This window comes from Dama dama, chromosome X (genome assembly GCF_033118175.1).
Source record: "Dama dama isolate Ldn47 chromosome X, ASM3311817v1, whole genome shotgun sequence".
NCBI lineage: Eukaryota > Metazoa > Chordata > Mammalia > Artiodactyla > Cervidae > Dama > Dama dama.
Genome location: NC_083714.1, coordinates 130,238,416 through 130,252,250, shown reverse-complemented (window position 1 = coordinate 130,252,250; position 13,835 = coordinate 130,238,416). Strand labels below are relative to the sequence as shown.

At 38.3% G+C, this 13,835-nt stretch overlaps 1 protein-coding gene across 2 annotated transcripts; it reads left to right on the top strand.

Annotated features, from left to right (window-relative positions):
* The first annotated feature begins 235 nt into the window (after positions 1–235).
* On the top strand, positions 236–11,336 carry PRDX4 (peroxiredoxin 4). Of its 2 annotated transcripts, XM_061136391.1 has the most exons (8): positions 236–593; positions 4,060–4,177; positions 6,427–6,543; positions 7,259–7,381; positions 9,199–9,329; positions 10,299–10,333; positions 10,968–11,018; positions 11,226–11,336. In XM_061136391.1, the coding sequence occupies exons 1-7, from the start codon at positions 350–352 to the stop codon at positions 11,016–11,018; spliced, it is 819 nt and encodes a 272-aa protein (XP_060992374.1). In that variant the 5' UTR covers positions 236–349; the 3' UTR covers positions 11,226–11,336. The 2 variants fall into 2 exon arrangements, with proteins under 2 accessions (XP_060992374.1, XP_060992373.1); XM_061136390.1 differs by lacking the exon at positions 10,968–11,018 and having other exon boundaries at positions 237–593.
* Positions 11,337–13,835: the final 2,499 nt, after the last annotated feature.

The window sequence follows — 13,835 nt, the reverse complement described above, 5'->3', positions numbered from 1 at the left end:
AAAAGGATGTCTGAAGACGTGTGAGGGCGGGAGCGCGTGAGACCAGTCACGGCAGCTGTCGCTTCTCAGTTAGGCAAAGCGCCCTGCCTGGGCCCGCCCCAGGGCGCATGCGCAAACACACTCAGGGGGGTGAGTGGGCGGGGCTAGCGACCACGTGGCTGGGCCGGCTCCTGGAGAGCCCGGGAAGCGGGCGACTCGGGGAGCGGAGGGGCGGGGGAGTGAGGAGGCGGGGCTGGTCTCGCGAGGCCGCGCTTGGGCTCGAACGGGCGTTGAGCGCGCGGTTGTAGCTGCCTGGCGGCGGGAGAAGTAGCGTTCGAGCCAAGGGACGTGCGACTACACTCGCGTGGTCATGGAGGCGCCGCCCCCGCCGCTACCCGCGATGACTCTGGTCCCTGGCCGGAGCCGAAAGCTCCTGCTGCTGCCTCTGCTGCTGTTCTTGCTGCGGGCCGAAGCTGTGCGGGGCTTGGAGGCGGAGGAGAGGCCCCGAACCCGCGAAGAGGAGTGCCACTTCTATGCGGGTGGCCAAGTGTACCCGGGAGAGGTGTCCCGGGTTTCGGTCGCCGACCACTCCCTGCACCTCAGCAAAGCCAAAAGTAGGTGGTGCCCCACCACGGCGGGATGACCGGTGGCACCCGGAGGTGGGGAGGGCCAGGGGACACATGTACCCTGGTTACGGTGGCTACCCGGGGGCCTGGCTTGGGCGGCACCTCCTGGGCTACCTCCGGTCCCGAAGGGGGAGCTTGGTTCTCCTGGGGGGTGGAGGGATGGAGGGGGTTCCAGAGGTGTGAAGAAAGGGGTGGGTTCCACTGATCAGATTTTGGAGGAATTAGTGGTTACCCCAAAAGCCGCAGATGAGGGAGAGGGTGGCCCTGGTCCTGGGCTTGCAGGCGACGAGGATGTTGTGTAAACTAGAACACTTCCTCAAACATCGCGAAGTGCCTGCAGCGCATCGCGTCTGTTTTCAAGTACGATTTCGGAGAATAATGCGCTGATAAGTTGAATAACGATTCACAGAAAGTTTGGATAAACAGAAAAGTAGCTAAACAACGTTTGGCTCAGGAGAGGAAACGTTTCATTTTGTTGTTGCATCTTACAAAGAAAACTGTTAAAAGCCACCTTCCCAGAGACCTATAGAGTTAATGGGCATCCTTGGTGTTTCTCAGAAATGAAGAGCTTGTTACAGGGTGTATCTTGGAGGCTCTTTGTAGGGAAATGCGGAAAAGGAGGTTAGAAGTAATGCATTTGGGTTGATGATAAACCTCGTGGCAAATTTGTGTCCTGCCAGTTTGGCTTTTGATTATTTGCATTTCTGTCCAGTGTACACAACTAATGGCCACTTTCAGAAAAGACACGTCAGACTAAGTGGATACTGAGAAAATTGTGGCCTGCTGCATCTGGATGTTAAGATCAGCCAAAAAGAAGTGGGTAGGGACTAAAGGATAAAGAGTGTCCCTTGCTTGCTTTTAAATAACCTGCTTTTCCTACTGACCATCTGGCATTCTGAAGATGTGTATTTGGCTTTTGTGGTCCAGTTACAGCATGTTCCTTGGCCATGTTCAGTGAAAAAAAGCAATGCTTCGCAGTTATGAATCCCCAGTGTTAAATGGAATGTTGATATGCCTTAGGATGGAGTGGGAGTGATAAATGAGAAAAACTGTTGCCTCCTTAAACATCTGCAATTCTTTCCTACTGCAAGTTATCTTTAGGTTTTTGTTTTTTAAAAAGCTAGTGTTACACTTTCTTTTTTGTGTGTGTGTGTTACACTTTCAAAATCATATTTCCAAGTCTCATTGCTTTTACTTGCCTCGGAAGATATTTTGAAATATGGCAGCCAGTTAAAGTGGCATTTACTGGCATTACATATATTTCCCATAACATGCCATCCAAGTCTGCTCATGGAACCTAATGATAGTAATAAGATTTCCCTCTACCAGCAGACCTTTTCAAATTTTAGGTATTTGCTACATTTCTCTAACGTGTAGGCTCATCTAGAATTACAGGTACAAGGACCTTCACTCAAAACAGAGTATTATGGAGCTATCAAGTTCATACTTTCAGATATTTTTAGTAACATGAATAATTATTCATGATCTAATGCTTACTTTTTTCACAAGTGGGATGCAACAAGATCCAAATTTGTGTTTAAAAAGACTAGGAGGAAGGACATCAAAATGTTAACAGTAGTTAAACAGATGGGTTATGGGGAAAGGGAATTTAAATGTACTTTATACTGCTTTCCTTTTGCTTTGTTAATTATATGATTTGTATTTGGGACAATTTTGGGGTTTTGTTTGTAAGAACATTATTTTTTATTTTTATTTTTATTGGAGGCTAATTACAATATTGTGGTGGTTTTGCCATACATTCACATGAATCAGCCATGGGTTTACATGTGTTCCCCATCCTGACATGCGAATGGTTCCTTTGGGAATTCCATTTATAGATCTTAGCAAACTGAATTCTCTTTGCTCTATAAACTGATGACAGTTTTTTTTTAACTAACACTGCAGTTCGTAAATCAAGAACCCAAAATTTCCCTCCCAAAAAAGAAAAAGAAAAGCCATATCTAGGTACAGTCAAGGATATGAAGGCATGCCTTTCCACCACCTTGCCAACACTGTTAGCATTTAACAAACCTTTACCAATTTGTTAAGATAATAAAGCATTCCATCAGTGTCTATAAAAAAGAAAGATCCCAAAAATCAAAATTTTCAGAGCAAAATTTTTCAGTTTTATTGGTTTTCCCAATATGCTAAAATCACTATGGACTATCATTGTAACACATTATTACAACTATAACCTCACACTTGAGTAATATTTTTAAGTAATATATATAAAGCATATATAGTTCCATATCCTTCTGCTATCTAATTCTCCCTCCTGGCCTTTACCTAATCAGATCAGGATGCTTTTGTGAGATAGGCTGCTGGCTCAAGATAAGTAATCACCTGTTATACATTAACTCCACAGAGAAATTAATCTTAAGTGTTTCTCTGTTTTCAGAGTTATCAAAAATGCTGGCTAGTATACAAAATATAATAAATTCTATTATAACCCTTACTTCCTAGGAACCTTAGTCAAACTTGGAAGCAAGTATTGACATTAATGTATGTAATGGTTCTGAAAATTTAAGTGCTATCTAAATGTGTTAACAGAATATCAAGGTACATTATTATCAGAGCATGTTGGCTAGACTTCCAAGCATACACTGACAAGAGAGCAGCATGAACTATTCAGTTTCCATTAGGTCACTTGTTCAAGAGGGTCTCCTCTTTCAAAGCCTGGAAAATAATCCTATGGTCTAGGATTTTACACTTCTGTCCTGACATATTTGCAGATTTCCTATTCCTTGAATGTAGCAGCAGGTCCTCCGTGTATATTCAAGAAACTGGACAAACACTTAAATTAATACATCTGGAAGACTGCCATTAGAGAATGGAAAATCTAACTGTTTGATGTGGGAAGCTGATTAACTTGGAGGAACTATAGTGAAGTATCCTGTAGGGTTTAGTGCAGGGATAGAATGTAGGGGGTCTGTGAGCATGAATAGGAAAAAGAATCTTTATTTTCACTAATCTCCAGCTGAAATATAGCAGTTCTTTCCATTATGAACATCAGCAGCAAACCACCTTAGCCTCAGCAGTACTCGTTGTCGCCAAAGTAGAATCACATATATTTCATACCATTATTATGGATGCTGCAGGTATCCTGAAACATCATTTACACTCATCACAATCTTGAGTAGTTACTAGATCACTGCCAAGCCTCAGAGTTTTAACGTGTTAAGAAAAAGAACACAAATATTAATATATCACCAGTTTTTTTTATAGTTTTGATGATTGCACTTCAATGTAATATATGTCCTTTGAAATTCTAAATATTCTAAATATTTTACGCATTCAGTAACACTGCAGAAGTCCATCTGCATCACCAGACTGCTAAAAGAGGTCCAAAGATTCCCTCCGAAGCCTTGGTTTTTAGTGATGTCCTAAAGATGTCCTTCTGTCATCCCACCAACCTTCTCATCGTTTAAGAACATCATATATTTTTCTTTTTTAGTTTCCAAGCCAGCACCTTATTGGGAAGGAACAGCTGTGATAAATGGAGAATTTAAGGAGCTCAAGTTAACTGATTATCGTGGGAAGTACCTGGTTTTTTTCTTCTACCCACTTGATTTGTAAGTAATCCATATCATAGCAGCTAGTAATACCTCAGTCATTATTCATCTTTGCTCAGGAGCATCACATAGTTAGAAATTTCTTAGCACTTGTTCATAAAGGGCAACCTGAGATGAGTTTTTTTTCAAGAAAGTAACATCTTGAATATATTTCAGAATCATAACCCATTGACCCCAATGTTGTATACTTATATATATGTGATTGTGTTAACATAATCATTAGACAAAAACCACAGTTATATTCATTAAACTCTACTTACTAAGGCAAGAAAATGAACTGAGGATATTTTAGAAAGCATTTAAATAGCAAGACTTAGACCACAAATCTGTTTCTCTGTTAACGTGAATATTTATAAGGCTTTTTCTCTGGTGATAGCACTTAACTTTGGTTTTATTATTTTTGTTCTTTGCTGCATGTTACTTTCCTGTGATTTGAACATTTTCCTGAAAATATTGGATATGTTTAAGGAATAACGCCTGTTAACATAAAGTATGATTATGGAGGGGGTTCTCTTTAATTCCGACAGCACTTTTATAGGTAGAAAGTTGACTCAAAGTAAAGATTCTTGGAGTTTTAGTCACACTGAGGATTTAATTTTGAATTTTTCAAATTCCATGAAAATGAAAAGATACCAAAGAGAGTTATCCCAACTTTGATCTTTTCTGTTTGAATATGTTTTTTGGTTACAAAAAGTAAATAGATTATTCTGTCTGTGCCACTGTATACTAAGTTCCTTTCTCCATTAGGAGTAATCTAGAACTATGTAAATATATTTTAAATTTGTAGGGAGGATATACTTAAGCTCATATCTTTATGTCTATAGACCGGGGGCAGCAAATGTACAGGGCCAGATAGTAAAAATTTTAGTCTTGAAGTGATCTTCATTGCAACTACTCAACTTTGCCATTATAGCATAAAATAGCCACAGACAATAATAAAGGGGTCTTGTACGCCATTGAAAGTTTATTTAAAAAAAACAAGATACACTAGATTTTGGCCTGTGGGCTGAAGTTTGCTGACTCCTACTCTAATCCAAATAGAATTCTCATAAAAATGTGTACATTGAGACTGAAACAAACCATGAATCTGCATAATATGTAATCTTTTAAATTAGTAAGAACTTCCTTCTTTCTAATCAGTTTATACTATGGCTTGACTAACTAAAATGTGTACTATAACTCAACTTCTAATAGAAACCTGAAGTAGACATTTTAATATATATAAAATGATAGGCCTTCTAAATTCATGTTGCTGTAAAACCAAAAGGCAGCACACATATTAAATATATAGGTGCTAAACCTGAATTTTGAAATTAGCCTAACATAGCACACAAATAAGCTATTCCTCCAGTATTATTTAAAACTCCCCAGTGAATAAGACCTATCTTATTAAAGCATGATGTTAGCAATGGTCTTCTGGAGCAAGGAGCTAAGAGAGTTTCTGCTGTTTGCATGTAAAGCCAGCCAAACTGGACCTGGTTAGAGAAAGAAGAATCCTGGGACATTTGCCACAGTCTACAAGGAAGAAAATCAGAATTGTAACCCTTCAGGTTTCTGCCAAAACTTTTATGTTGGTCCAGTAAGAGAAGGAAGTGGCAACCCACTCCAGTATTCTTGCCTAGAGAATCCCACACACAGAAGAGCCTGGTGGGCTACAATCCATGGGGTCACAAAGAGTCGGACATGACTGAGCAACTAACACACAGTATATCTCTAGGTAACATTTCTTGGGATAACAGAAAGGAGGACAAGGGCCAATCATTCTTACCTTTTGGAAAATATTAAAAGTTCATTTTATAGGCCAGATTTCCAAGGACATAATCTGGATTAGAACTATCTTCTTGCATGTGGCAGTCCTCCACTCGAACAACTGAAACATTCGAAAAGCCTATATTGGACTGTGGTAGGAACCTGTCCCCTAAGTCTATGTTTTTTAAACCTTCTTGACCATGACACACAGCAGGAAGTCCATTTTTCATTGCTGCCCTGTACACTTACACATACATACAAGGTAACATTCAGTTTGTATGCACCAATATAAAGTTTATCAAGACATAATTGAGGACTCTATATTTTTAAATTAAATGATATTTGATCCAGTGACCATTTTTTAGACTACTCCATCTTGAGAAGGTTCATATATAAAATTGTTCTTAATGTACATTTTTATATACTAAAGTGTTTATAAAAACAAAATCATTTGAAACTAAGGATGTGTGTTTTTTGAGAATAATGACTTTTTTTTCCAGCACTTTTGTGTGTCCAACTGAAATCATCGCCTTTGGTGATAGAATTGACGAATTCAGATCAATCAACACTGAAGTGGTAGCCTGCTCTGTTGATTCACAGTTCACCCATTTGGCCTGGTCAGTATCTTAAACTTAACATTTATAGGGAACGAACAGACATACTCTTATTTTTTTTTTTTCAAACATACTCTTAAATTATGGGCAGACAACTCTTAACATGACAGGAATATAGTTATTTATCAGACAGTTGAGGAATAAATTTATCTGAGAGCTGCTAGTTCAATGAAAGTAAAGTAAAAATGTTTAAAGATTTTATAGAACATTTCAAATTTTGGGAAAAGTTAAATTCAAAAGATATAGGGACTTCCCTGGCAGTCCAGTGGTGAAGAATTCACCTTCCAGTGCAGCAGGTACCAGTTCATTCGCTGATCAGGGAGCTAAGACTCCACATGCCTCACAGCCAAAAACCCAAAACATAAACAACAGAAACAATATTGTAACAAATTCAATAAAGACTTAAAAAATGGTCTGTACCAAATAATTATTTTTTTAAAAGATGTAATATCCACAGCAAAAACCACTGAATTCTATGATTATTATGATAAAGTGGATAACCTTAATCTGGAGAAATAAAATTTTTTTATATTTATTTTCTTAGCAATGATTAAATAATTTTTAGTTCATTAATCATGAAAAGATGTTCCACCTAATTGCACAAAATTTACAATGACAAGAGATGCCATGCACATGTTTGTGTGCATATGCAAGGAGTGTGGACTATTTTAATATATGCTGTTTACTTAACCCTGAAAGGTACATTTTCTGTTAACAGGATTAATACTCCTCGAAGACAAGGAGGACTTGGGTCAATAAGGATTCCACTTCTTGCAGATTTGAACCATCAGATCTCAAAGGACTATGGCGTATATCTGGAAGACTCAGGCCACACTCTTAGGTACCTTTCAGTAGTTGTACATGATGACAAATACAAATATATTTGTAATCCTACTTGAAATGGAATTAGAAGATACAAGGTTTGATCAAGAAATATTTGTTCTACTTGCAAAAATGTTGTAGATACCATTAAAAATAATTGGTGAGTCCTGACTGAAACTATGTGAGTGTCAAAGACTGTTAGAACTGGAAAATTCTAGAGGCCTTCAACCCTGTCATTTTACATAAAAACGGATTCAGCATTCCAAGAACTTAGCCAAAGTGACTTATGGTTAATTGCAGAACCCATACATGAACTCAGGTCCCCAAACTTTCTGTCCATTTCTTTCTCTTTTCCAAACTGACTCGAGTAATAGTTTTTCTAAATACAAGTATCATAGTATTTAGCAAACCTGTGCCTCTGGAGTAGGAAAAATTAAGGATATATTTTATTAACAGCTCTCATTGAGTTACTTGAGCTAATAACTGCTGATAGAATTCTTAGAAACAGGGGCAGCTTCAGCTTGAAATACTTGTAATTTTCTTATAATCATATTGATTTGCTTTCTAGTGCTAATAGTTCTTTTAATGTTTTATGTAAAGGTGTCAGTATTTTATAATCTTGCAGTTTTTTAGAACAGCTTTATTGAGATAAAATTCACATACCATACAACTCACCCATTTAAAGCATACAATTTAGTAATTTTTAGTATTTCACAGTTGTACAACCATCACCACAATCCATGTTAGAACATTTTCATTGCTCCAAAAAGAAATCCCATACCCATTAGCAGTTACTCCCCATTTCACCCAGTCCCCCTCCCCTAGCCCTACACAACCACTAATCTACTTTATGTCTTAATAGTTGCCTATTCTGGACATTTCATATAGATGGAATCCTACAGTATCTGCTCTTTTATGACTAGCCTCTTTTCACTTACCGTAATATTTTCAAGGTTCATCCATATTGAATCAATGTATCCCTGCCAATTTTCTTTTTGTTTTGTACTTGTCAAGTCTATAATGGTTTCTGCCTAGCGATTATTATTAACTCCCAAAGAATAAATATGCCACTAAAGACTGAGGCACTTTTCAAATTGAGAATTATTTGAACATTAACCAAGTAAATTATCTAATATTAGCAAGCACAGCAAATGTCTTAGTCTCATAGTCTACCAAAGAAGCAGTTCACAAAATCAAAAGAGAAAACAAAAGCTACAGTTTGCTACCAAAAAACAGGCAGCTTTTGTTTTTATGTGGAGTATATGGCTATGATGAGTGTTACAGAGGTAAGGTCAAAATTTCCAGTCAGGCTCGCTCGCTTCAAAACAGACTTGATCACCTTTTACGAGGATTTTCAATTGTGAAAGTAGTATGTGAAAGAACACAAATATGAATAGTAATTAACAATTTTACCTAAGTTTGACCAAGTTGATCTGGTATAAGGAGACAGCCCTAGTAGGTTCAGAGGTTGAGTTACTCATTCAAAAAAAAAATTTTAAGTATTGTAGAATAAGGCTTTGCTATGCAGTTTCACCATTTATAGTACAGTCCCAAATCTAGTACACATGAAGATTCAACTGATAATACTACAGTACATTTCAAAGACAAAAACAAAATTTTAATGCTACTATTTAACAGTGATAATCCCAAAATACACAGTAGATAGGAGTGGGTATAGGGGTGTGTGCATGCACATACCAGTCAAGTAGGTAGGTAGTTATGTTTTTGGTTCTGCATAACATCTTTCTGTTTGAGCGGTACAGGGATTCAAAGTAACTAATATTTGTCTTAACTGAGAACAAATGTCCTCATCTTTCCCATTCTTCTGTTTTACAGAGGTCTCTTCATTATTGATGACAAGGGAATCCTAAGACAGATTACTCTGAATGACCTTCCCGTGGGTAGATCCGTGGATGAGACACTACGTTTGGTTCAGGCATTCCAGTACACTGACAGACACGGAGAAGGTGCCCTTTCCTTCTGTTATAGCCTTTGGATTTTTTAGTTTGAGAGATAGTAGCATAATATGGTTTCTTACCTTAAAAGTAATTTTCATGGTTCCAGAGTCTTCCAATTATTTTCAAATTATTAGATCTTTTAAGCAAATCAAATTTTAATTATTAATATGAAAGTGCTTTTAACAAAATGTCACTAATATATTCTACCTACTGAATAGGATAGAAAAAATATTATTTTCATAGCCCTTTTGGATATCTCAGAGAAAAGTTTCTGCTACTGTAATTTTTCCCATTATGTTTCTATTAACTTAAAATGTGCCAACCAATCTGGCCATATCTAGTAATGTAGGTTTTATTTGCATGTTTTACATTATTTAATTTAGTTTTTTTCTTCAAGGTAATTCAGAAATCTTTGAGGTTATTCAGTAACACACTAGTAATCTATTAGTTCACCCTTTCACTCCAAGTTTTTGCAGTAGCCAAATGGTAAACATCAGATTCTTCTTAAAATAGAACATATGTTATATATTCCTTTCAAAAGTATAACTTAGTGCCTGGGTCAGGGTGCTAAAACAAACAGTGAACCATGGCATCAGGACCAAATACTGCAGGGCACAGAAGATAAGCTTAAGGGAATGTACATTTGAGGAATTTTGCTGTACCCAGATCTTTCAATTCACCAGATTCCCAAACTTTCCAACTTTACTAAAGGAACACTCAGTTTGATTTCTTCTGTTATAAATGTAACTAAACATGACTGAGAAAACTGGAAAACAGCTATCTGCTGATAAGCTCCAGGACTAAAATTTCTTGTTGCAAGCCAGTAAGCTAACAGAAGTCAAGTGTTAGGTGGCCTAGAAATGTTCTCATTAATATAGGTTCTATTTTCAGTATCATTTGGAAAAAGAAAAGCTGAGAGTTGCTAGAGAGAATTGAACAGTTTCTAAATTGTCTTTTGCCAATTTTTGTTCCTTTCAGTCTGCCCTGCTGGTTGGAAACCTGGTAGTGAAACAGTAAGTCAAGTTCATTTTTCTGTTAAGGGGATGGCTGGGGCCAAAAAGCAGCAGCCAACCCTAGGATAATCTCTGTTTGTAACAGACCTGCCTTGATTTTGTAAATGAAGTAAACATTGCTAGGCAGAACTCCTAAAAGAAGTACAGGCATTCTTTGGACTGTAGGGAGAGTAGCTGAAACTGGGAAAGTAGAATATGGGACTTGATGCTCTGGATTTTAAAGCCAAGTATTCAGAGAATTATATCATTTAAAAAGCAGGAGGAGGGAAGCGGTGGAGACTTGTTCAAATAAATTCAGGACAAAGAGAACGGTCACAAGAAAAATTTTTCAGTGTATATATTAAAAGCTTTAGAGAAAATCTGGCTTAACTGACAATGAAGCTAATGATTCTCTCCTTGTCATATGAAGGAAAATGAGACTGAAACACATTCTTTCATTTAGGGAGGCTATATAGAGTGTTTCTTTTACTTTGCAGTTTGAGATGAAAAGGTTATACCCTAGACTGCCAAAAAATCCATTTGAGCTCTCTGCCCCCTTTTCAGGTTGTAGCATACCATCACTTCATTAGCAGATTATTTTACAAATGCATTAACATCTGTAGCCATGCTCCCTTAATGTGTTTGATTTAATTAGATCAAACCTGAAGATGCCATGCAAGCCTGGTGGCCAAGAGAAGAGTTATAAGTAAGTTTGGGAGTGTTTAAGTACAGATGTTAATTCACTAGCAGATCACCTGCCTTCTAAAATAGCTGAGATTAAAATTAGCAGGTAGGACAAATCCAGTTTTCCCTAAATGTATATAATTTGGTACAGGAAAATAATCTTGACCCAAGAGATGGGCAACTATTATCAGACTACTGATGATGTACGTTGTCTTCTTTTCTTCAACAGATAATCCCAGATCCAGCCGGAAAACTGAAGTATTTCGATAAAATGAACTGAAAATACTTCCTCAGGTCACAGTGCTTGAAACTTCTCAATAAAACTCACTGTGTATTACCACACTGTGTTACAGTAGTAGTTTCTCGAATAATACAAAAATCCATGTCAGGAGCCAAAGATACTTAGTGTCATTAGACACTGATGCCAAAAGATAGGCAATTATTCTCTATCTTTCCAAAACAGGAAATGTCAGATTGACTCAAACTAGTAACAAGAGTACTAACTGACATTTATGGAGTACATGCCATGTGCCAGGCATTGTTAGGAGTTTAGGTGCATTTTTTTTTTCACTTAACTCTCACAGTAACTCTTTTGAGTTCTTTATTTCATAGATGAGGAAACAGCTTGCAAAGGTAGAATCAGTCTTTGAACCCAGATAGGCTAATTCTAGTTTCTGGGCTCTTTACATTCCTCTGTGGCTCACCTCTGAGGGCAGCAGGAAAGAACAGGTTGTGAGCACAGTCAGCTTCCACTGCATCTGGTAGAGACAGTGAACCCCAGACTCTGCTCTGTACCCAGCATAAAGCCCTTTGGTTCTCTCTTTTATCTAAATTTACATTTTCAGCTTGTACCAAAATTATAAGTAAGAAATATTTGTATTTAGTTTACCATGAGAGTTCCCTGGTGCTTAGAATTCCAGCCTTTCCCTGCAATGGCCCGAATTCTATCCCTGGTTGGGAAACTGACATCCTGCAAGCTGCACAGCATGGCCAAAAACAAAAAAAGACATATAGTTTAACAAAAGTTGAATCTCTAAATATAATGTAACCAGCTATTCACAAATGACCACATATAAAGCTGAACTCCAGTGCTACTTCATCACCTGAATATGGCAATGGCTTTTTTTTTTTTTTAGCTTTTTTTTGGGTTCCTCCAAGCTCTCAAGCAAGGGGCAGAGTTTAAAATTATATTTCTTCACTTGTTTACTTTTTTATAGTAAGTTTGAGTAAGTTTTAGGGGCCATTGTTATTTAAAGAATATTGTATCTGGGTCTTCAAATTAAAATTATACATGAATGAAGCTGTTTCTATACCTAAAGGATATATGTGTACACTGACTCTCTGCTTGTATTTGTTTTTTTTAATAGAAAATGGAAATTTCTATAATAGAAACTGGAAATTATTTTCTATATTTTGCCTAGCATAAGGAGTTGATCTATATGTTAAGTATGTGATTTGAACTATGGTTGATTTACAAGTGTCACAACTTTTTAGAAAACATAACCCCTAATACATGTTAAACACCGTTCACAAAGCCCAGATGTGTCAGTGGGCCTGCAGTTTGTGTAGAGATGGAAAAGGCAGGGCAATCCATCATTTCTCTTGGGTGGACGATTTACTATTATAATAAGGGAAGCACAGGAGACCTATTCCCAAACATGCAACTTCACAGTCTACAGCCAGTGGTTCTCAACTGGGCACAGTCTCCCAGAGCAGACTGATGTCTGGGGATGTATTTGGTTGTCAACTGTCAGAGTGCTACTGGCATCTAGTGGGTAGACTCAAGGATGCTGCTACGCATCCTACAGCGCACAGGACACTATCTGGTCCAAGGTGTCAACAGTAGCAAGGCTGAGAAACCATTCTCTAGGGACAGTTGCCAACAGATTAAGGAAAGGAGACCAGTAATAGTTTAGCTACCTATGCGGCAGGAGGATAGACCATGCCACGATAGTAGAAGATTATCCAAAATAATAGGTCAAGAGGTAGCCCAAAGTTTCTATGAAACACTAGGCAAAGTCTTTTCTGTGTATGTATGTGTATACGCACATATACACACACATACATACGTACACCATGTGGGCTTCCCAGATTGCACTAGTGGTAAAGAACCCACCTGCCAATGCAGGAGATGCAGGTTCAATCCCTGAGTCAGAAAGATCCCCTGGAAAAGGGCATGGCAACCCACTCCAGCATTCTTGCCTGTAGGATCCCACAGACCAAGGAACCTGGTGGGCCCCAGTCCATGGAGTCACAAAGAGACACGACTGAAGTAACTTAGCACACAGGCAGGCACAGACGTCATATAGGGCTTCCCAGGTGGCGCGGTGGTCAAGACTCCACCTGCAGTGCGGGAGACCCAGGTTTGATCCCTGGCTTGGGAAGATCCCCTGAAGAAGGGAATGGCTACCCACTCCAGTCTTCTTGCCTGGAGGATCCCATGGACAGAGGAACCTGGCAGGCTACAGTCCGTGGAGGTCTCAAACGAGTCAGACACGACTGAGCAATTAACACTTGCACTGTTTTCATATACCACATATATGAACAACATATACATATATATATATATATATATATTTATGAATAACAACTGTAATTCCCTGCTTCTCCCTCAAATCTCTGATCTTCTGTTGGCTGTTCCCCAGTTGAGCCTAGCCAGTGTTCTGACCTCTGAAGTGCTCATGGTGGCCTGCCCTTTCAGGAATTTCTTAGTACCCAGAAGCTCATGCAAGGAATCATTCCTCATTCCCATCATTTCTTCCATATCCAAGGATACATCTAATCCAACATAGTAAAACTTTGCATCTGTCAGGAGACTTCCAGGTTCTATATTTTGTTC